This window comes from Lutjanus erythropterus, chromosome 10 (assembly GCF_056507025.1).
Source record: "Lutjanus erythropterus isolate fLutEry1 chromosome 10, fLutEry1.hap2, whole genome shotgun sequence".
Classification (NCBI taxonomy): domain Eukaryota; kingdom Metazoa; phylum Chordata; class Actinopteri; order Lutjaniformes; family Lutjanidae; genus Lutjanus; species Lutjanus erythropterus.
In genome coordinates this window covers 26,929,566-26,951,889 of record NC_139326.1, presented here as the reverse complement: position 1 = coordinate 26,951,889, position 22,324 = coordinate 26,929,566, and the positions used below count along the sequence as shown (strand labels likewise).

The following is a 22,324-nucleotide window of genomic DNA, read 5'->3' as shown; positions in this document are numbered from 1 at the left end:
CCACTACAAGTCAGGGGTTGTATTTAGTCAAAGTATGTTTTTCAGAGTTCAACATGCTGCCTTCACTGTCTATAGAAAATGAAGAACCTGGTGCAAAACAGTTTATAACACATTTTACCGTCTGTGTTTGTGTGCAGAAGGCACATGTTGTTTACAGCTGTTGAAAAGTTTCAAAAGAAATTAAAGGTGTTAATGTTATGAAAACTGATTGTATGGAATAAATATATTAAAGTTGACATGATTCAATATAATGTGTGTTTGCGTTTTTTTTTGAGTAGACAATTCTTTGAACAACATTCCTAGTTATTTTTTAAGAATTGTTTTTGTTTGCAAAGTTAAGTATGGAGACATCAGGTAGTTAAATCACTCAAGTGACTTAACTCAATTTGATATATTCCTGAATAATGAAAATTGAGTGGAAAACGTGTGTTTGAGTATTTTATCATTTGACATGGGGGTTTGCCATGGAGACTCTGCCCCTGCACCGTTCCATGTGCTACAGTAAATGGTTAGGAGGAAAAATACTATATTTCATTATTTTTTTTCTAATCTCATCGATCACTTGGGGGCAACCAACTACACTGTCATAAACCTACCAGAAAGAAAAAGAAGGCTCCTTTAAAGAGAGAGGTCATCCAAAAATGATAATTCAGTCATTATCTACTCACTCTGACGCTGATTAAGGGTCGGGTTTATTTTGTTAGTATGTAAAACAATTCTGCAATCCTGTTTTCCTGTGTAACTCCAGCAGTGTTATGTGGACCTAAAAACCCTAAACCTAACCTTCAAATCAGCATGAGGGTGACTAGATAATGACTGAATTTTCATTTTGGGTGAACTATCCCTTTAACGCCACAAACCCTGCTGCGTCACAGCATTTGACGTCGTAACCCGGATGTACACTCAGTTGGGCAGCAGCCATGAAGATGACAGGGGAAAACAATTCTTCTGGAAAGTTAGAAATAACAATGGATGATGTGAAAAACCTTATTAAAAGGAAAGATGAAATTGAAGAGCAGATAAAAGCTTATTACGATGTTCTGGAAGACGTAAGTGTGTTAGTTTATCAGTTACACAAACATATAGCGCAAAGCTAACTGAAGGGCACAGGCATTAATTGTGGATGTTGTTAGCTAAACATGCCTTTCTTTCTTTAACTTAATCTATGTTTACAGCAAGGTGTCGGAGTTGAAGATCCCTTGGTTGATGAGGAAGGCTACCCCCGAGCAGATGTTAATTTATATCAGATCAGAACCGCAAGACACAATATTTCATGTAAGCAGCAGCGTGTTTGTTGTTGACGATCAGGTAGTTTTGCTACGGTTTCATTAGCATTAACTCACCTGTTAACATAATGTGTAAGTCTGTAATGGCCATTCAGATCATTTTGTTATTGTAATTTATGTTGTTGAAACCAGATCCAGTACCTGATGTTTTACTTGTTCCTTATGTGACACTAAAATTTTGTAGTTTAAAGGGACCACAATCAAAAATATAAACGTTTCTTCGTCCCTGTAGCACTATTAATCAAACTAGATTGCTTTTAGGGCTGCACTGTTTGGTTAAAAAACATATTGTTTTGCTATTTGATATGCGATACGATTAGTGGAAATGAGTAGTTTTGCATTCCAATTTTCATGTTCATGTCATGAACCTCTCGTCCATGAGAAGATGCACACTTAGTATTATTGGTAATAACCTTTATCCTTACCAGGATCTACTCTTTACTTAAAGGGACGCTTTGTGAATATGACCCCAGGTGATCAGCTAATCAATCAATGAATCAGTCTTTGCAGCTCTGTATTAATATGTGTATTTGTTTATGAAAAAGCTTTTTCATAATGTCTTATCAGTGTGCTGTAATTTTAAAGGTACTGTTTTGGTCATATGTGTTTCAGGCCTGCAGAATGATCACAAGGCCATTATGGTGGAGATAGAAGAAGCCCTGCACAAGCTGCATGCGCGAGAGAAAGCCAAGCGGGAACAGGATGAGACAGAAGCTCAGGAGGAAGCGATGGAGCAGCAGGTCACTCTTCCTCCTCCCTTTGCACGGGTGGATGCTGTGACACAAGGCTCCCCTGCCTGTGGAGCTGTGAGTGATACAAACCATATTTTTTTGTCAGGCAGTTGTTTCAGACAAATCATCACTATCATTTGAAGTTATAGTAAGTTATAGTAATTGGTTGCTTTTTTTCCAAAGGGGCTCAGAGTTGGTGATGAAGTCATTGAGTTTGGCTCTGTGAACACAGGGAATTTTCAGAACCTCCAGAATATTGCCTCTGTGGTACAACACAGTGAAGGGGTAAGATACTGACATAATGTACAGCTGCTTTTTGGTTCAACAGTAAAATGCATTTTATTGTTCATAATTTGGCACCTTAATTGTTTTGTGATGCAGTTTGATGTGGAAATTTACATGAAAAACATTAAATATTAAGTTTTCTTCCCCTTAATTATCTTTTTATTAGAATTGTTAGAAGTAGAAAGTCTTCTAGTAATCACACCACGAATTATATCACTTTCTTATTGAACAACAACAGGTGACATTTTGCTACCAATATCTGGAGTGTAAACTACAATGTCATGTCTTACAGAAACCATTACGTGTCACAGTCATCCGCGATGGCCAGAAAGCTCAGATGAGCCTGACTCCACAGCGATGGTCAGGCAGAGGTCTGCTGGGGTGAGCGCTACAGTCATATGTTTGGATTGACACAGATTTATTATTTGAGTCTAATTCAGTAGCCTACAGGAACAAAGCTGCTCCAAAGCTTCTAGTGAGTCAGGCAAATGTTTCTCTTAGTGCATGTGTTAAACACTCTTTAGTACATCCTGTACCTTAAGATGCATGATTCATATTGGCATTAGTAGATATAAAATGGCTCACATTGGTCACTAACCTGTCTTTGTTGTTTTTCAGATGCAATATTGTTCCAATCCATCGATGATCACTATGACACTGTGCAGGATTTCAACTGTGAAACCCCTTCCTGCACTTCTGGCACCCCTGGGTGGTTTCAAATGGACTTTGTATTTACTGCAGACATTTCCATCTGTTTACTTTTTGATATCTTAATCAGAGCTAAAACTATTTCCTTCATACAAGGGCAGTTTTCAGAATGTGACATGTCAAAGTACTTCATTTAGAGAAGTTATGCTGAGTTTGCTGAATGATAGTTGAATAAACATATACTGCTTTGATTTGAGGGGTTCCTCCAGGAACATGGATTTACTTTACTCATGGTTTAATTAATCTACACATATTATGTAAGTGATAATTTGGGTGTAAGAGGACCCCTAAAAATTAATCAAGAATATCCATAACAAAAATCTATGAAAGTCTGGAGAGGCTATTGAAATATCTGGCAGTGGTCTGAAGTGATGGACAGACACTGAAAAGCAAAGACTGGAGACTTTGGAAAATAAACTTTGTTACAATCTTCAGTAAAGGCTTACTTTGAACTCTTAGGATACAGATGGCCCATCAACAACAGCAAATCAGGGAGCCCTGGTACACAATTCACTGTACTTGAGCCAACCATTTCCACCTCAACACATCATAATGATTGATTCAGCTAAAGGAGTTGGGGAATCTGAAGTGCTAAATCCACATGATGAGAATGGCAAAAAAACAAAAAATAAAACTGTGACAAACTTTTTTTTATTATATAAAAATTTTAGATTTACAAAAATCCCCTAAGTTTTTTCAAAAACAACAACTCCATTTCCATATAGGCTGAGTGGATTAGCTTTACCCAACAGCATGAACTGCTAAAATTAGTTGAGCAAAAACAATCATATATTAAGACTTTTGAACAAATGGTATATACTTTGGACAAATGTTTGAATGTATATTTAATATGTTAAATAATTGCATATATTCTTATTGACCAAGCTTTTCAGAAAAACAATTGTCTTTTCCAATAAAAAGGGGGAAGATTCAGGTTGGGATGAACCTGAAACTCTCATGATGAGATTGGAATTGGAAGTATTATTTTGAAAACAGTCAAGTAAAGCATCAGCCTACATGTACACTGAAGACAGTCAATGTTAGTCAAGTCAACATGTTCAACTTTGTTCTTCAAAGGCATTTCTAAGATGTCACTGACACTTTTTACAAATCTATGCCAAACAAAATGTATAGCCTGTGTATCAAAAAGGAAACTAGCTAAATTCACTACATTAGTCTATCACAACAAAAATCATGTAGCTTGCTTGAGTTTCTTCTTTTTGGGCTTGACCATCTGCGGTAGTTGGATTTTGAAGGCAGTCCTAAAAACAAAAAGATTTTATATTATAATACCAACAAAATGAAAATGAAATCACATTACACACTTTCAGATGTATAACATTAGTGTTCAGAAGAAATTGCTTTTGCATTTAAAATTTCTGCTTCAAGATATTATATAATAAGACTTACTCGCAAGTTGTACAGATGGGGCTAAAGTTGCAGAATACTTGAAGAGAGGACAAGAGAAGGAATAACAAAAAATGTTATATGAAGTACTGCAAAGACTTTTTTACATTTGTTTCTTTTAACTTGGACTCAAACTTACTTGAAAGACAAACTGAGCACACATAACCGATCTCTATGAGGTTTCGATGACAGAAACATGCAGCTCTGTAGTCCACATGTGCAGGCGGTGGTAGCATCAGCTGTGAACGCTGCTCAGAGTCAGGCAGGAACACCCACTGTTCAGAAAACACCATCATCAGCACAAAGCCGTCCTTTCGACAGAAAGACTGGATAAATGTGGCCGACTCTCAGAAGTGTGGAAATCTGTATTGTGCTCTCACCAAAAGGTACTGTGCCAGGGCATGTTTCTGTGGTATCTTGAGGTACAATCCTCCAGTTATATCGCAAGCCTATAAAACAAAGGAGGACAGCACAATACAGTCAAAGAACCATGACACCAAACTCCTGGCACACCTAACACTAATGATGATGACAACATAAAGTATCTACACATAAAAGAACATAGAAAAAACAAAGTGGTGCGAGAACAACTTGCCATGAACGTTTGTCTTACTTGAATTTTTCCACAAACTACTCAATATCATAAATGAGTAGTTTGGTATTCTCAGGTTCAGCTTTGGATGGTACTTGCTATCACGATACAGGTTATAGTGCTGTTAAATTGTAGTGCCGATGGAAAAAATGTACCTGTTGAAGGAGACCTGAATCCGAGTCCAACACACAGGCATCAATCAGGATGTTCTGTATTTGAAATACAAATAACTTTTTTAATAAAAATAAAAATTATTAAACAGCACCAAAACTTAAAGCAAGATTAATGATTTTACCTGCTTCTGGGCAGCAAAAATTACATTCATGAAGTTCATGTATTGGAGGGCACAGTCCTCAGCTGCTTTTATCACCTATTCAAAAAAAAAAAAAAAATACAGAGACTGTTCAAAGTCATGGAAAATAAAACAAAAGCAGTCATGAAATTAGGTCATGTAGGGCCTACCAATATTCTTGATTTTATCTCCTGCCCAACTGAAAAAGAAAAGGCAACATTAATAAGTACTGAAAAGGAAAACAGTATGCACTGGATAGGATTATTAAGCTTAATAATACAAAATATAATTATTATTTAATAATAATTACCTTCCAGATCTTTTGAGACCCTGTGAATATCTGAATATTAAAAGATTGAGGAAAACACTTCTCAGTCTCAGCCACACTTGTTGCATTGTGCAGAACGCATGTGATAAAAAAAGCCAAAACAATCTGCAGACATTTTTAACTTGATCAGCAATGGAAACCATTATCTAAGAAAGTATTAACAAAAGATAAAAACACCAAATCCATCTTCTAACAGTATGGGCACAGAGCGTCGAACAATAGATGGTATTGTACACATCTTAATTAAGAAAAAAAAAGTACACTACATGTTATAATTGATAAAACTGGAAAAAAAGAAAGGATACAGCAGAGAGCTTTGGCAAGGGATCCAGCCAACAAAGTATCAGTTGAATTTCCTCTCACTTCAGCTGTAATCACATCAGATACATTGTACATTTTACTCCAACAACATCATTAAACACATGAAAATAAAGTTGTAAATACATTAATTGCAAAGACAGTACAGACCGTATGTACTGTAGGTTTATTTTACCTGTGTGAAAATGAGTTGTACTTACTTTTTGACATGACATTCCTGATCTCTTCAGCAATCAGATTATTGGCGACTGACAGGAGTTCATATTTTCCATCCCCACTGGAGGATGCATCATCTTCACCATTGTCCCCACCTCTCCAGCTCTTACTGGGATACAGGAAGTGACTGAAATAAAGGAAGTGGGAGCGACATGCATGTAAGCAGTGAGAGGAGCAAAACATTACGTTCACCAAGACAGCTGGCCCTTCAGTCCTGGAAACTGATGGTGGAGGAAGAAGTATTCAGATCCTTACTGAAGTACAAACACAAGTATACCAATCTAAAAATACTCCAGTAAAAGCCCTGAAAAGATTAAAAGTTTAAGTATCAATAGCTGCTGCTTCTGCAGAAAAATTATCAATGTGAGCCAAATATGATCATATGCCATTATTAGATTGTTTATACTGATACCTTGATTCGTAAGTAGCTTATTATTGGTGCAGATTTGTCAAGGTGGGTACAAAATCTATGAAACCACCTTAAAAGGAAATTGCTCTTTTATGAAACTGCTAACAATTCATGACAATGTGACAAGGGCCCCAACTAGAGACTGCCTCTTTGTAGGGCTGCAATTAATCTATTAGTTGTAAACTACTAAATTAATCATCAAATATTTTGATAATTTGTTTTTAATGGAAAAAAATATCCAAATTCTCTGATTTCAGCTTCTCAAATGTGAGTATTTTGTGGTTTCTTTAGTCCTGTAGGACAGTAAACTAAATATCTGTTGATTACGGACATAAGAAGACATTTGAGGACCTCACATTGGGCTTTGGGAAACAGTGATTAACATTTTTCCACCATTTGCTGTCATTTTATTGGCTAACTGAGACAGTGATCAACAGATTTAACTGATAATGAAACCTAATCTTTAGTTGTGGCCTTACTTCTTTGTTTGAGTGTATTTATGGGCACTTCATCTGAATGTATTATATTTTTTTTATTGTGATTTTTTTTGAAAAGTAACTTGCAAATAGCTGACACATAAATGCACTGTAGTGGTGTTAAATATACAATATTTCCATCTGAACTGTATTGAAATATAACTATAAAAGCACAACATGGTTACACTCAAGTCAAGAAAAATGACTTTTAAATTACACCTAAGTACTTAGTTACTTTTCACTATTTCAAACTGTTCTATAACAGTATATGCTTACCTGTCTTGACAGTGGCTGGCGATGACAGCCAACTTGTTTGTCCTGGTCATGGCCATGTGGGAGTTCCCTACCACCATGACTGCATCCAGACACTTGGACAGAGTGAACTGGACGGATACAAGAGAACAATGGATGTTTTTGACCCTGAGCCACGTTTACAAATTACACAGTCTGAAAAACATTCATATGCGATTAAATAGCACTACCTCTGGCTCACGTTGAGCTTGCTGCCCCCACCATATCGGATTTACATCGACGACGATGACCAGCAGGTTGATTTCATCCTCTGAAAGAAGATTTGGGAACAATTTAACATGGTGTAGCTCTGCTACAAATGCTGCTCTTAAATGAACAATATAAGAAATGCAAACTGCAAAATAAGTAACATTTATTATCAGGGTAAGCAAGACGTACCCGATGCCATCACGGCAAGATGTTTGTTTTGAATGGAGAGGCCAAAAAGTGATAACTGTTGTTGTCCTGGAACTTTATCTTGCGTTTACTTCCATCTTTAACCTGAAACTTTACACAGTATAAACAAAAACGAGAATAATTTAAGTCTGGATATGCTGATAGTGGTGTACAGTTAAGCAGCAACTGTGGAATTTATAAAAACAGCCTGTTTTACCTCTCACGACATCCACCAAATCAACGATAGTGGATTCTATATACGTCATCAGGCTGCGACCTCTTCTGCTCGTCGTTTGCTAGGGTACACTGCTGCCACCTAGCGCCTGATTTGCTGTAGTTAAACTTCATCTAGCCTTCAGCATGTGGGTATTTTCACTTACTTTGCCTGAAGTATTCAGATATTTTACTAAAGAATAAAAGTGGCAATTCAAAATAAAAAATAAATTACAAGCAAAAATCATTAAAGTAAGTTAAAGAACAGAGATAGGCCTGTTACCAGCAAAATGTATGTAGGTATCATCCGTAAATTATTTAAGTCATTATTATATTATCATCATTATATTATCATGATCAAATTATCAATATAACATTTATAAATATATAAAATACTTAAATGGGGCTACAACTAACTTTTATTTTCATTAATTAATAATATCTCTTAAATGTATTTTTAATGATTAAAAATGGCTTGGTCTATAAAATGTAATAAAAAAAAAAAAGCCATAACAATTTGTGAATACAAAAGTGACAGCTTAAAATTGATTGTTTTTATGACCACGGTCTCAAACAAGGAGGAAAGCAGCAAGTCCTCACACTGGAAATGCTGGAGCCAGTAAATATTTGGTATGTTTGCTTAATAAAGCCATGACATGGGACAATGACAATGGACATTATATGACAATGGGACACAAAAATAATAATCAGTCATCATTTTTATCAAAAATAAACAGGATATTTGTACACAATTGAATAATTAGAAACCACAATATTCTGCAGCAATCACAGTTCTGTCTTTAAAAAAAACAGGCATGAATAATTAAATGCCATAAAGGCCAGACATTTCTATATCATATATACTGATTTGATAAATATTTGCAGTAATGCTGTTTTCTGATCTGGCTACACAAACTGTGTCCATCAGAGCAAGAACATAGTGCAGAAAAGTGTATGTAAACAAAATAAAACACTAATTTCCCTGAATCTCAAACTGAAGCAGAATACATCTTGCAACTATTGTTTAAATGTCATATATTCATCTTATACTACAATCATTCATACATTTTCATCAGATATTTCTCTCTTTGCTTCTTTTCCTATGCTTCCCAGTGAAAGACAACAAAACTTCTCAAACTGTCCTTTGGAGTTATCTTGGCTGAAGAATCAAACTCTATTTCTTGGGCTTGGGTTTTGACTGGGCCTTGAGTGAGACAGTCCTATATCTTTCAGTTTGGTAGGCATCTGATTCGATGGTCTCGCTGGAGTCGTTCAGTGTTACATACACATCCCCGTTGACCTCAGTGACCTTGTGAATCCTCTGTTTGACACCCTTGGAGCACCAGTGTGTTCTCAAGGGTTTGGCTGTAGGATTGTCCACAGCTTGGTAAAGCCCTTCCCCTTCAGCCAACGTGATCTTGTACTTGTGCCATGGACATACGATACACAGCCGCCCATTAAACTCCTGATGTTGACACGGCATGAAGGTGATTAGAGAAACAAGAGAGCAGCTGTAGTGGCAGTTTCACAAGAAAACTTTAGAAAAATATACCAGATATTGTAAACATAGGAAAGCTTGAACGAGAGCTTTGCACCAAAGTGACAAAAAAGAGAAATGGCTATAATCATTAGACTTATGCACAACTATTTCACAACAATATTCAGAGAAAATCATACACATCTTACCTCAATGTCTCCATACTGTAATGCACCACCAGAATCTGTTAATAGAAAAAAAGTTTCTTAATCAGTGTTTCAAACATAATGAGCCATTGCAAAGAGAGGACAGGATTTAGAATTATAGCTTTATGCATTATGTCAACACAAATGACATTAAAATTACGGTAGCAGCGCATGTCCATTGCATAAAGCCGTCCCTGGTGGTACAGGACCAGTACATCTCTGCGTCCATCCACCAGCTTGATCATGCGCCCAGCCTTGACAATGTCCTCCTTCTTCCCGATGAAGTGGGAGTCAGGGGGAGGTGAGGACGAGGATGAGGAGGGAGGGGGAGAAGAGGAAGTCTGAGAAGTCTCTTCTTCAGATGACATGTTGATCACTTTTTACAGCAGGTTTCCTGGTATAAATAAAAATACAGTTTAATGTAATTTTAATTTTGACAACAATGATTAATAGCAAAATAGATAGTAATGAATGTTGTTTTATGCAGACCTACAGTATTAGACTCACATCACCTTAAAAAGACAAATAAGGGTCATTATTATGTTGAGCTTGTGAAATGATGTGCACATTTAATTTCGCAGCCTGCATTTTTATATCACCTTTTGTGTGCTTGTAAAAAAAAAAAAGGTTACATGCATGTTTTTGAATGCATGGATTTCTTTTAAACAATCACATTCTTTGTGAATGTGTAATAAAGCTTTGGAGCTGTAAAATTATGTTGTGCATGTGTGGAAAAGTATTGTAAACACAGATATGATTTACATGTCTAAAAATATTTCTCTCCACAAAGAAAGCTGCAGTGCAATTCACATGAAAAACTGAAGCTGAAGTTTTGTGTTTGTCCAACTAGATCCCACTCATGCACCTTCTCTTCACCTTCTTCATTACCACATTATGTTCTTTTCTACATTAGGAAATTAATTAAAAGAATATGATTTTTGTAGGTTTAAATATGTCATCATTGCTGTAGAGTATATGTTAAGGATCATCTCTAACGGATCATTTTATATTTCTTTCAATTAGGCTAAATTACGGACCTGTGAGTCCCAGTCGTGACATGGCTGCAAAGTGTTCAGATGTTTTAATCATTAACTTTATTTATTTATTTTTACTTTTAAATGAGGGGAAAGATAACATGGTGCTTGGATATTTAAAAAAGTCATTCTTTTGCTCTCTAATTCAGTTCCTAGGTTTATGATCTGCCCATTAAAATACACATTAAAACAACCTACCAAAGTTCAGTTGTTGGTTGCCATGGCACTCTTTCTCGCGGGATAGTCCTGGTAACCTGCCAACTGGTCACTGATGGTGCTAATTTGGCTTCATATTCTGGGCGGAACCTTTTTATCTCGCTAAATTTAAACGCGCGAATGTTCCACTGCTTTATCTGTATAAAACAGACAGGCTGTATTTATGGACATGTGTCAAATTATAAAATTTGTGTTTAAGGCACACGCACACCAAACCAGTTGGCGTTCCATGGAAGCCTTGGGTCCTATAAGTTTGAGGAAGAGCAAATGTTGTGTGTTACGTCTAATGTTGTCCCCAACGAAACAAGAACAGATGAATGAGATTCCATGGCTTTCTTTCCTCCCCTTTATGGTTTAGTTTCCTCTTATGGCTTAATATTGCTTTACTAAATTGCAGACAGAGTGTGCTAAGACACAAAGTATTTATGCATGTATCGCTATTGAGGTTCAGCATATAATATACAGTGTAAAGGATTATAGCAGCGATTTACAAGATTTATATCATTGTAGGGACTTAACGACACCAAAAACTCACGCTACGATAATACTGTGATGCGATATTTGTCGCAATATTAAAAAAAAAACAAAAAACAGAATCATGGAAACTTGAAAAAAAAAAATTATTTGACAATACATCTAATGTGCACTACATTTTTTGCTCATGAAAATTTCGTTTTTCTTTTCCTTAGGATGTTTCTTCTTTTCTCCTTTAACAAAGATAAAATAAAAGCAACCAGTCGTGATCTATGCATGGGCAAAATATTTTCCACGAATTGTATGTATGTACAACACAATGTTGCAGTCAGTAGTAGTCACTGTATAAAATAAAATGAAAATATATATATTTCAAAATTAACCATTTAACCACCATCACATACTGACACAATTCGGTACTGTTTTAAGACATTTCTATTGCAATATTTGATGTATTGTTACATCCCCATGTCATTATGATAACAATTATAAAAGAATAAATACTTCCATGAATACTAGATATTTTTAAGAGTGCTAATCTATTTTGGGACATTGGACTTTGTTTTATCTATCTTTTTTCCTTCACTTTTTTCTTTTCTTTTCACTTTTCCTGAGTGGGATTCTACAGTTTACAACATTATATAAAGTAATTTACCAACGTACAATTGTTATTGTTTTGTGTTGTATTGTACAGAGTATATGTATACACACACACACACACACACACACACACACACACACACACTGTAGTACTACTATGCAACCGTCTCAGTGGTTTAGTCTGAGAAGGCTTTTTGTCTTAGTAGATTTGTTGGTGGGCATTAAGCCCTCTGAGGGATTATCTCTCTCTTTCATACTGAACTGAGTGTATTTCGACTGCCGACTGTCTTTCTGCATTTACATTACATATAATTTCTGTCACAGTGGCCAACCAACATCTGCCTGAAACGGAACTATGCTCACCACTAACAGCGGGAAAACAAAGCGTCCTCCCTCAACCGTTCTCGTCGCCGTGGAGACATACTTTGTGTACGGAAATAGTGATACTACTCAAGCTCGCAACTTTGTGAAAAATTAATGTATTTTGTCAGTTCAGTTTGCTCGTTCAAATAAACCTTCATATTCACCAATTCGTCTTTTGTTTCTAAAAACTCTGGAGTGAATCAGGTAAGTGTTAACATCTTTACATTTATTAATTTCATACATAAAATCTATTTGCTAAGCGCAGGCACCCAAGTATTCAAGGGAATGTATGATGGTCCTTTTGATCTTGGCAATCATTTTGAAAGTACAACTTTTTATTTATTTTGGGATGGGGGTTTGTTTTCACAACAGACCATTGCTGCATTGGATAAGTGTCAGTAACCCACTTTGCGTTTACTTTATGCTGTGTTGCTATACATGTAACTTGTAATTTAATCTGCAGTGCAGATTGTCTTTGCAGAATTAAGAGTTGCTGATACTTAAATCCAAAGACACATTTACTGTAGGGACTGTGGTTCAGCCTAAAGGAAATATGGACCTCTAGGAATTAAATGATTTGAAGCAATGTACTCTTTCATTAACGCATGAACAGCCCTCTCACCTTATGCAGGCATATGAAGAGAGTCTCATTCAGATATGTGTCATGACTATTGCAGCTGTTAGCCAATCTACTGTAGAAATCAAGAAGCAACAGTTGCATGCCTGTGTCTGCTATATTTATCATATTTGCTTCATTACAGAAATGTGTGACATGACTACCCTGTGCTGCCCTGGCTCCATCCTGAGTAAGTGTCAAATTTCAGCAGCATACCAGTGTCCTGTGCTTTGCTTGCCACCACAACAGTGCAGTGTAGTAATGACATAGTGATCAACCAGTCTATTGGCCATCAGTCTCTGACCGAAATTACTGAGGGAGAGAAAGAAAGCAAGGACACTGTCTTGGAAAAAGCAGTGTGGCTGCAGAATGGAGCTTGTGTAGTGGCAATTCAAGTTTATACTTGTTTTGAGTTTTTACAGTGTAAGTAATTGTAATTTCTTGCATGTGTTTGCTTTGTTTGAGTAACTGATGGGGAGACTAAAGCGACATGTCAGCCACTCGCAGGGTAGGTGGAGTGAAGTAAAAGAAAAAGAGAGAGAAAAAGAAGGGGATGAAATGACACTTTGTTTGTATGAGTGTCTGAGAGCAGTTGGGCTGCAGCACCACTATGACAGGTAAGCTCATCCATGCACTGCACATCTAAACTCTCACTTTTGCTGTCCTCTCCTCCTCTGACTGTCTGTCTTCCTCTGTCTCCCGTGTTTCAGGTTTATTTCAGTGGGCGTTCACGGTGCAGTTCACCTTTCAGCACTGACAATGGAGGACTACTCTATCCTGGGAATCCGCTCTATGGAGGACAGGACTCGACTCTTCCATCTGGTCCAAATGGTTAAAAGTCTTGACCTGGAAAGCCTTGAATATGAAGATCATGATGATGATTACAACACTGATGGTGGTGATGAGGGCTACGCTGTTGCAGATTGTAGCTTTACGTACGATGATTGTGGAGATCTTGATGAAGATGTTGATGAGGATGACAAGGGCACTGCTGTGAGTAAGTTCAATGCAACCAGTTTTTCCAAACCATCAAGCGTTCGCAGACGTCTTGATTTCAGTTCTGAAATCCCTGATCATCCGCAGAAGCTATTTTCTCATCCAGTAGGCACTGTTCATGTCTACGCAAGTCATAATAAAATTAATGAGCCAGGCCAGGGCAAAGGATCGACCATACCTGTGCAGCTTGAGCATGACACTGGAAGTGCTGTGATTTGTAGCTGCAAAGGGAACAACAACCACAAGCTGGATGTCCATAGTCATCAATCTGATCTTCACACCAAGCCAGACCTCATGGAAAGAACTTCCATATACAGTTCTCAGACCAGATTATCACCAAAGTACGTCTCATCCCACAAAACAAAACCCAGCCCTGCAACAGCGGCATCAAAGAGGTTTAGAAACAAACCGACTGGGCATAAAGATAGAAAAGGAATTTCTAGGAGAGAAAAACTCTACACAGAAGTAAGCAGTAACATGGCCAATCCAACACCTGTTTATGAATCAAAGAGAACAGCTGGCTACAACTACGGACTACCACTGAGTTCTCCTTCCACCCCAAACAAAAAGTGAGTGCCAATGGTTTGTATCATATCACCTCACTGCTAGCTGCCTACTTGTAGATTACTATCTTAGTGAAGACAATTACAAAATGTTAAACACATTTACTGAACATGAAAGACATTCAGAAAGAAGCATAAAGTATTCAAATGGCTGCAACACTTCAATGAGGTGAGGTTTCCTATGCATGCACCTTTTAGTTATTTACATGTTTGTGATTTTTGCTATAAATTGTGAAGTTTGCATTTAAATTGTGAAGTTTGCTTAAAGTTTGCATGTGAGCATCGTTTCTTTTGGATATGATTATCCTGATTTTGATTGTCTGTGATTGGTATGTGTGTGTTGCAGGCAACTGGGGGGGCAGCGGATCAGTGTGTGTGTGAGGAAAAGACCTCTGACACGCACAGAATGCAGGAGAAGAGAGGCAGATGTTGTGACAACTCCTAGCAGAGAGTGCGTGATTGTTCATGAAAGCAAAGAGGCTGTGGATCTCACACAGTACATACTACAGGTATATATATTGTCCAGAGAGAAAACAACGGTTTGTCATGTAGGTATGACTTAAAATAGGAATATGTATTCACTGAATTACATTTATTTTATGACTAATTATTTATTCACCCATTTATACAGTTTTTGTTTTGTGACTAACATAAAGGGACTATAACCCATATTTCATTGTACAACCTGTGCTCTTTTGTCCCTGCAGCACAAGTTCTACTTTGACCAGGTTTTTGGAGAGGAGAGTTCCAATGAGGAGGTGTATCGAAGGACAGCATATCCTCTGGTGCAGCACATGCTCAATGGGTAGGGTAGCATTGGTGTAATTGTAGATATGGAGGTGTGCATGCTGTCACTTTTCCAGCAGAGTGCAAATTAAGCAATTTTGGTGCTTGTAGCATATGCTTGTAGGCGTGTTGCCTCTGTGTTTCTATGAATATGTGCTCCCTAACTATCAATATTTGTATTTTGTGTGTGTCCATAGAGGCAAGGCCACCTGCTTTGCATATGGTCAGACAGGTGCAGGGAAGACTCACACCATGTTGGGTTCATCTGCTGGGAGACCAGGGTTGTATGCACTGGCAGTCCAGGACATCTTTGCTCACCTCTCCATCACAGACATGCACTCACCTTTGCTGGTGTATGTCAGTTTCTTTGAAATCTACTGTGGTCAGCTGTTTGACCTCTTGGACCACAGGAAAAGGTGTTTTTGTTTTGTTAAAATCTCTGTCTTTTCCTTTCTTCTTTGATTTTCTTCCCTCTGAATTTTGACTGTCTCATTATCTGCCTTTTCTTTCTTCCTCCATTAGGTTATTTGCCAGGGAGGATGGGCAGAAGGTAGTTCACATTGCTGGGCTGCGTGATGTAAGAGTGGACTCAGTCAGCTCGCTGCTGGAGGTTTGTCCCTTTCTTTAAAAACTGCCTTATGCCCATGTAGCACTCAAAGTGTCTGAATACATTAAAAGAAGAAGGCATACTTTATTTATTAATTCCTCTTGGGAAAATTAAATGTTCTCAATCTGTTATTATTTACACAAACATAGGCCCAAAATACACACATGTACAAACAGGACCTATAGACATGCATCAATGGAGGCGGCATGTCAGAGCGAGGGGGTTGCCACATAGACAGGCATCCAGAGCAGTTAGAGGTTCAGTGCCTTGCTCAAGGGCACCACAGCAGTGTCAAGGAGTTGAACTGACACCTCTCCAGCTACCAGTCCACACTTTGTACTGACTGGTGTATGGTGTGTACTTAAAGCTGGACCTGACCTGGCCACCCTCCAGTTTCCTAGCCAAGTCCTTACAGACTGAGCTTCTGGTGCCCCTGATTAATTTGAAGATACAGAATATAATGGCTGTCTGTTCAAATTATGAGCAATCATTTTGCTTGCCAAATTCATGGCAGGGGACAGGAAAATATTTGTTCTTTTAAGTTTTCATTGTGTTGCAACTGCTTTTTCTCTCAAATGACTTTGTACTATGATAGAATGGAACCACATCAATAATATCTAACTTTTGTCTTTGAGCCTTTTTTGTTGTCACAAGCAAAACTCAAGACTACTTTTAGGTGCTGAAGTATTTAGTGGAGTGTAACAGTAAACATACATACATACGGTTCATACATACTTAGTCCAATATCTATGTCGCACCTCAGACGAGTTAATCCTGTGCTTACATCCTCATAAACCCACAAGCATAGTCTTGAGTACCTATAAGACTTGAGATATTAGCCAACAAGAAAAATTCTATGAAAAATGCTGTAGTGCAGTGATTACTGCAATATTTTCCACATGTTTTGAAATCTCAATATGTTTCTCTCTTGTCTCCACCTTCCTGCATTCTTTGTTACACTTACAAAGGTGATTTCAAAGGGTACAGAGGAGCGCACACAGGGGATGAGTGGAGTGAATCCACTCTCCTCTCGTTCCCATGCCTTGCTTCAGATTCAGCTGAAAGGTCCAAACCAGCAGATAGGTGGTAGGTGAGTGACAACGTGTTTTATTATGTTGCTATCTTATTGTGGGGTGCAAACATTTTTGCCCTTTCAGATCAAATACGCCCAGTATTACTGGTTTTAAAATGACTTAACTAAAAAGATGTGTTCCTATAGAATGTGGTTTGTGGACCTGGCTGGAAGTGAGAGGGCATCAGATACCAAAGAATCAGACAGGCAGAGTCGTATGGAGGGAGCCGATATCAACCAGAGTCTGTTGGCTGTAAGCTACACAAACACATTCTCACACATACACACACTCAGAAATCACACATAAAGTCAAGCATATTTTTGAAGACATAGTGGGACTTCATTTTCTCCTTTGTAATCTGTTTCTTTCTCAGCTTAAGGAATGTATTCGGTCCCTTGATCAAGAACAGTTGCACACTCCTTTCAGACAAAGCAAACTTACTCAGGTACTAAGATGTTTGTAACTTGCTGACTTAAAGTGGTTCTGTTGCGTGTTTGACCAAGAAACTCTCCTCTATTTTGGACATTGTTCTCATTCTAGGTTTTAAAAGACTCATTTGTTGGGGACTCAATGACATGCATGATTGCCAACATTTCACCTGGCCACTTAGCAACTGAACACACACTTAATACACTGAGATACGCGGATCGGTAAGTGTTTGTACAATCTGTGTGGGATATGTAATATCTGATAAAGATTTTTCATTAAAGTAGTGTCAGAGACTATAGACACATTGATCAGTAATTGCTACTGTATTTGTGATGCTACATCTACTTGATTTTTCATAGAGTGAAAGAATTGAGAGGACAGGGAGGACTGAGAGGAGGAAGAAGAAGCAAGTCAATACCTTCCCCCAAACGTAACCTGTCCAATACCACAAGCAGCGGGGGCAGCAGTGTTGGCACCCGGGGAAAAAGTCCCCCTAAAAAGCCAAAGTTGGGGAGACAAAGAGGGGCCTTTGGCCCCACCACACCTACCTCCAGGTTGGATACAATTCTCTGCTCCACACCCAAGAACAGCAGATCAGAAGAGAAAACAAGTGTGACAGCAAGAAAGGGGATTGGAATTGAACAGATTACACCAATCAGAGGTTTACTGGGAATAGATGGTAAGAGGGAGGGAGCAGGTGGGAGGGAAGGTAGAAGAAGAGAAACGTATGGAGGAAGTGATGGTGCAGGTCCCTCAATTGGTGACCAAAATGTCATGGCAGGGCTGGCCTTGGGACAAGCAACAGATGAGAACCAGCAAAGCAATTTGAAAGGGGGAAGAGATGGAGTAAGAAGATGGATAGAAGAGAGAAGACAAGTTGAAAGCAGTACAGACATGTGCAATGAAGCAATGAAGCTAAGGGAAATAGATTTACCTAAGGTTGATGAAAGGTATAAGGAGAGGGAGAGGCATCTGAGATTGTATCACCAGCAGCTGCAACAGTTTATGTTCTCATCTGCTTCTTCATCTGACCACCTCTGCTCACCCTCTGCAAGTCTGTCTTGCTCTTCCTCTAATCAGGCCTCTCTCTCTTCCACTGTATCACCATTGTCCTGTCCTTCCCTCCAACACTCTTCCTGCCTCTCCACATATTGTGGTTTGGAAGAGGTTTTAGATATGTACAGAGGTAAGGTTGAGGTTAGGACTGGTGGTAACAGAGGACAATTATCTTCCTTCCCCAGTGGAAATGTTTGTTTACAAACTGAGACTTCTCCAAAACATGTAAATAAGGATGAGGTTGATAACTGTGACTTAGGTGGTATTGGTGAAGATCTGAGGGTATCTTTGGAAGGAACAGGGGCAGGGTTTGGACACGGCGAAGGTAAAATTGTAAAGAGAAGGTCACTGAGGGCAACAGGTGAAGCAGAGGTAAGAGTAAAGCAGGAAGACCGGAGGCCAGCTAGGCTGGAAGGAGGAGGAGAGAGGAGGTGGGCTTGGGTGGCAACAGCAGAGACAGAACAGGCAGACAGGATGACAGGTGCAGGGCCAGCTGATGTAGAGTCTTACAACTGTTATTCAGAAGTGGATGAGGAAAGACCAAATGCCTCAGATGTCCCAGCTGATGGAGTGGGGAGCACTGAGGAGCGAGACAGAGCTGACAGCTACAGCTTAGTGTCCACCCGCAGTAACAACCCTGTTCAGTTACCCCATCAACGAGCTCCAGCAGAGCGACCCCTCTCCCCAGCCTGTGAACCTAACAACATACTCTTTACCCCAAATGACCTCAGTGATATCCCCCTGAAATTAAAACATGACAGATGCACCTCAAACATCCTGCCTCTACCATTGCGAAATGCCCAACAGGGAGTGCCATCAAGCAGCCATAGAGAAGAGGAACCATGGTTTGCTGTTAATTCTAATAGAAGAGAATTTTCAAATGCTCAATCAGCCACACTACCTCTCACTACTCCAATCACACAAAATCCAGCTGCCATTCATGTACACAACCATCCAGAGGCCAAAGCCAAAATGTCTGCTTTAGCTCAAGGAGACACTAGCAATTCACTCAGCTCCATTATGGACGCCCTCAGTATGTCCTTGCTTCAAGTGGACCAACAGGTCACCACAGCCTCATTTCTCCAAGGGGAACAGAACATCATCTCACTCTGTCCTCTTAAGAACGAAAGGAGAGAAGATAAGAGAAAGGAAGTGGGAAAAGAACATCTCACATGTGCAGAGATAGAAGGGAAAGCTGCAGAGGACGAGGATGAAGAATTTCACCTGTCTCTTTTGGAGCTGCCACAAGCAAAGAGCTCTGACACCGTGACAGCTACTGATCACTCTGAGCAAAGAAAAGATGCATGTTGTGCCACATATGAATATTGTGGACTAGGTAAGTGTGAATTCTGTGTGTGTGTGTGTGTGTACAAATTAGTGCTTAAAATCAGGTTTGTGAACATTTTTCTTTATCTTTTCAAGGTATTATGAAGCCTTCTATCCCTGAGATTATGCTGGCCTCTCTCCAGGACCAAGAGGACAATCAGAAACTTCAAACCACACCAGCTATTCAAGTCCTGGGCAACAAAGCCCCCACATCCCCACTTAAACCCTCTTCGTGTGCTTCTGTGGAAACTTCTGTCATGCAGTCCATCTCATCCTTTGTCCAGCACTCTGAGAACACTGGTTCACCCAGCTCATGCCATCCAATTACAAATAGTGCCACTCAAATGCAACCAAGATATGCACACAACAAACTTGCATTTTCCATTTCAACACCACAGTCAGAGAGTCTCCTGGGCCAGTTGAACACATTGCCAGAGCAGTGTCCCACAGTACATCCAAACCATTCCAAACACTCAAACATCTTGCTCCAACCAAACAGTCCTACAGAATCAAATAGTGAAGAGAACGCCAACAGTCAGCAAATAAGTCCAATAATCCATCTGTCCACGCTGGAAGACTTGCATCATAACCAGTAAGTACCACATTTTTTCTTGAACAATCATCATACATGATTCATTTGAGAGGTCTCTGCACATTATAATGTGATGCAACAGCTGGTACCACAACTATAAATCAGTAGGAAACAGTACAGTAAAATACAGTGGAAACCTCTTATAGTGGTCATGATTAAAGTGATCAGCCACTTATATGGACCAAAAAGCTTGGAACAGAATCATTCCTATATAAATATGGATTAAATAAATAATTTTCTTTTAGTAATCAAGTAGTCTACTTAGAGTATTCATTTTGTTTTTTGTTTTTGTTTTTTATACATAACAACATATGCAAAGTACTTTTCAAACTACTGCAACTGTTTTTTTTTTTTTTACTTTACTCCCATTATACTTTGCCCTGCATTAAAGTGTTGTTTGGGCTGGTTACCTGTGGCTGCTGCTGTGTGCATATTTAAATCATGGCAGGAAAAACAGTAATTTTCTTTCAGTGAAAAACATAGTCTCCTGGAAGCCGATGACAAACTGCCAAGAATGAACTGAGATGCTGTAACAAATTACATTAAGCTACATTTTATATATAGCACTGCATTGTTGTGTATTTGTATTTTAAATATACAAATATGTGTTAGATGTTAATCTGCATGCAATAAAGAGAAAGAAAAAATATCAGTTTTAATAATCATCCCCTTGTAGTGATCAGTTTGACCCAGACAAACATGATATAAGAGATTTCTCAAGTACAACTGTGTTTAAGGGGCATACATACAGAAATCATGCTGACCTCATTGGTGACAGATTTAGAAAACAGAATAATCTAGATTTTTAGTTTGAATAAAATATTTGTCTTTTTTCTAATCCCATTCAACTTTAGATGGCGTGTCGTCCAGGCCCACTGGGAGCAGCTGGAAGAGATGGAAACTTTATGTCGTAAAGAGGGGAGACTTCTGCGCCAGCAACCTGACATGGTCAGAACAGGCCAAAGCCACATTTGTTAGCTCCGTCCTTTTTGTTTGTACATTTTAAACTGATTATACACATTTGTGTGTCATCACTCTCTGTCTCTGTCTTAACAGGCATTTGGCGAGTACGTCCACAAGCTGGGGGAGATCATGGAGAGAAAGGCTCAGTGTGTGCACAGCATGATAGCTCACCTGCAGCCATATCTCAAGACCAGTCCCTCTAACCAATGAGACAACCAAGGAGAGGATAATCACGGCTAAATTACTTGAATAAACAAACTTTACTAAGAAGAAATATTTGCACTTTTAAGTGTAGCTTATACACTGAAGAAAAGCCAGTTATGCAAAGCAATGATATTCATGAGTGCACTAAATACTGTATGATTCGATAGTAGTATTTTTTTTTATAAATACTTAAGTGGCTGGGCATTGGACAAATATCACTTGATGTATATTCATGTCCATTTATGCCCATTTGTATGTTTGTGCATTCTGCAGATTGATGTGTGTATGTGTGTGTGTTTTGCATGTAGGTGTGGGCTGTTTATTTTTTTCTTAGTTTCTCTGTGCTGTATACATGCTGATTCAGATGCATATAGTATATTATGATATTCATGCACATATAGTTCTATGAATAATAATTTAAATTCATCTTAGGATAAAGATGTATACTGTGCTCACCTGGATGACTGGTATTTAGAAACTGAATTATTTTAATACCTGCTATTTATGTGATGCATACTCTATTTATTGAATGCTCAGTGTGCTCAGTCTTAGTTTAATCTGGTGTCAGGTGTCTGGTGTTTACTTGGCAGGTGGCAAACTATTTTCTAGTGCTACATTTTTTCTAATAAAAAAAAAAATAGCAAGGTGTTTTTAGTCTTCTGATTAAAGATTGTGAGTTTTTAAAACCACTGAGACTTTTGGTGTATTTTTATTATTATTTTTCATTGGGGGTACTTTGTTCCAGTACAGTTCCAAGGGTTAAAGATTGAATTAAACTGGTTTGATGATCAAAGA

At 38.4% G+C, this 22,324-nt stretch overlaps 4 protein-coding genes across 5 annotated transcripts; 2 read left to right on the top strand and 2 right to left on the bottom strand.

The window, feature by feature from the left end:
• Positions 1 to 878: 878 nt before the first annotated feature.
• Positions 879 to 3,449, top strand: psmd9 (proteasome 26S subunit, non-ATPase 9). The gene is made up of 6 exons (XM_084729576.1): positions 879 to 1,049; positions 1,176 to 1,275; positions 1,899 to 2,092; positions 2,201 to 2,302; positions 2,595 to 2,683; positions 2,921 to 3,449. Exons 1-6 carry the CDS (start codon positions 921 to 923, stop codon positions 2,946 to 2,948), a joined length of 642 nt encoding a protein of 213 aa, XP_084585702.1. The 5' UTR covers positions 879 to 920; the 3' UTR covers positions 2,949 to 3,449.
• A 487-nt stretch (positions 3,450 to 3,936) lies between these two features.
• On the bottom strand, positions 3,937 to 8,067 carry gtf2h3 (general transcription factor IIH, polypeptide 3). 2 transcript variants are annotated; one of them, XM_084728828.1, is made up of 14 exons: positions 7,953 to 8,058; positions 7,739 to 7,846; positions 7,531 to 7,610; positions 7,325 to 7,431; positions 6,148 to 6,290; positions 5,935 to 5,997; positions 5,612 to 5,641; positions 5,472 to 5,500; positions 5,305 to 5,379; positions 5,165 to 5,218; positions 4,798 to 4,866; positions 4,557 to 4,692; positions 4,421 to 4,457; positions 3,937 to 4,272 (listed from the first exon to the last, which is right to left on the bottom strand). In XM_084728828.1, the coding sequence occupies exons 2-14, from the start codon at positions 7,746 to 7,748 to the stop codon at positions 4,203 to 4,205; spliced, it is 903 nt and encodes a 300-aa protein (XP_084584954.1). In that variant the 5' UTR covers positions 7,749 to 7,846; positions 7,953 to 8,058; the 3' UTR covers positions 3,937 to 4,202. The 2 variants fall into 2 exon arrangements, with proteins under 2 accessions (XP_084584954.1, XP_084584955.1); XM_084728829.1 differs by lacking the exon at positions 5,165 to 5,218 and having other exon boundaries at positions 7,953 to 8,067.
• A 582-nt stretch (positions 8,068 to 8,649) lies between these two features.
• On the bottom strand, positions 8,650 to 11,108 carry LOC146320536 (Rieske domain-containing protein-like). The gene is made up of 4 exons (XM_084728830.1): positions 10,864 to 11,108; positions 9,792 to 10,025; positions 9,635 to 9,669; positions 8,650 to 9,413 (listed from the first exon to the last, which is right to left on the bottom strand). Exons 2-4 carry the CDS (start codon positions 9,997 to 9,999, stop codon positions 9,123 to 9,125), a joined length of 534 nt encoding a protein of 177 aa, XP_084584956.1. The 5' UTR covers positions 10,000 to 10,025; positions 10,864 to 11,108; the 3' UTR covers positions 8,650 to 9,122.
• A 2,032-nt stretch (positions 11,109 to 13,140) lies between these two features.
• On the top strand, positions 13,141 to 21,574 carry LOC146320535 (uncharacterized). The gene is given in 14 exon segments (XM_084728827.1): positions 13,141 to 13,551; positions 13,645 to 14,499; positions 14,840 to 15,002; positions 15,201 to 15,298; positions 15,477 to 15,695; positions 15,802 to 15,889; positions 16,855 to 16,976; positions 17,106 to 17,211; positions 17,333 to 17,404; positions 17,500 to 17,609; positions 17,748 to 19,780; positions 19,867 to 20,362; positions 21,217 to 21,310; positions 21,419 to 21,574. Coding segments are annotated over 14 exon segments (4,758 nt in total). The 5' UTR covers positions 13,141 to 13,405.
• The last annotated feature ends 750 nt before the right edge of the window (positions 21,575 to 22,324 follow it).